The following is a 1,278-nucleotide window of genomic DNA, read 5'->3' on the forward strand; positions in this document are numbered from 1 at the left end:
AAAAGAAAAGAAATAGGACATCAGAGTCTAAAAAACAGATAAACCTTCACTGATGAGCAAGCTGTTTCTAGAACAGTCTGCAGCAAAGCAAAAGAGCCCTACGTAAACACTGATTTAACATGCTAGTAATATTTTGAAGCTTTGTAACTTAATAACAACAAACTGGTACTAAGAATTCTCTCAATGGTATCTTGGAGGTTCTTATGCTTGCAGTTCATTGTGCAAAGCTACAGTTGGTTAACATAAGGAAGAATCCATGGTCTCCAATCCACTTTCCTTTACAGAACGACATCTAGAACAGGGTATGCTATGTTAACAGTCCCTAGTTTAAATCAATCTAAATAGCATAAAATTACAAGAAGTCAACCTTCAGAAAAGCCCAGCAAACTGGACTAATTAGTTTAAAACAGTTATTTTTCAGAAGAATTTTGAGCACTTAAAAGTGGTCAGGTACTTCCCAAGTGGTGACAATAAAATTCTGCAATAAACAGAATCTGCCTTAATAATTTTTTCTTAAAAATAAATGATCCTTCATTTCCATTTTGAAACTAGCTGGCAACTGCAAATGAGCACCCCTTCCTCTCAGCAGTGTCAATGGACATACCTCAGAAGGTGCTTGCTGCGTGCTTATATAATAGATAAGAAACAGCCTCATCTTGTCTTCCGGAGTTCCCGCTACATGAGAAGGGAAATGAAAAAAGACTTATAATTGTGATTATTGTGCATTATAATTAAAACGCAGAAGAACTTTAAAAGTCAAGGCATGTAGAAATACAACAAAACAAAATGTGGTTCTTATTCAACTGAGATGAAGCAGGAAGTACTAAGACTCAAGCATGTGAGACTGAACAGGGAAAGGTGGGTTAGCGGAGTCACCACAGAAACACCTCCTTGATCTCCCAACTGCCTAGAGGCTAAGATTATCCTCAGGCATAAACTACAAAAGCAAAGAAGGGATACAGACAGGCTAAGCGTACAATTATAAACATCATCTTTTCAGATGGCAAGGAAGGCTTGCACGTTACCCCAGGATACCTGGGAAGTAGGGCTGTCTGGGTCAGAGGCATCGCCGCCCTAGGTGTGTGGTTATGAGATCTGCTGGTTAAATGAAATCATCTAGCTGAGCCCAAAGTCTTATTTCCTAAACCTGTGCTCTCCGAGGAGACTTATTTTACAAGGTTCATGAAAACCACACTTTTATATTAGAATATGAAATGGAATATATTTACAAGATAATAGTAAAACTAGCCGGGCGATGGTGGCGCACGCCTTTAATCC

At 38.7% G+C, this 1,278-nt stretch overlaps 1 protein-coding gene across 1 annotated transcript in view; it reads right to left on the minus strand.

Annotated features, from left to right (window-relative positions):
* Scfd1 (sec1 family domain containing 1) overlaps positions 1 to 1,278 on the minus strand; it is a 61,301-nt gene that overhangs the window by 18,325 nt on the left and 41,698 nt on the right. The window contains exon 16 of the mRNA XM_005343806.3: positions 605 to 675. Coding sequence (XP_005343863.1) covers positions 605 to 675 — 71 coding nt within the window. The remainder of the gene's footprint in view (positions 1 to 604; positions 676 to 1,278) is intronic.

This window comes from Microtus ochrogaster, chromosome 1, assembly GCF_000317375.1.
Source record: "Microtus ochrogaster isolate Prairie Vole_2 chromosome 1, MicOch1.0, whole genome shotgun sequence".
Lineage (NCBI taxonomy): Eukaryota > Metazoa > Chordata > Mammalia > Rodentia > Cricetidae > Microtus > Microtus ochrogaster.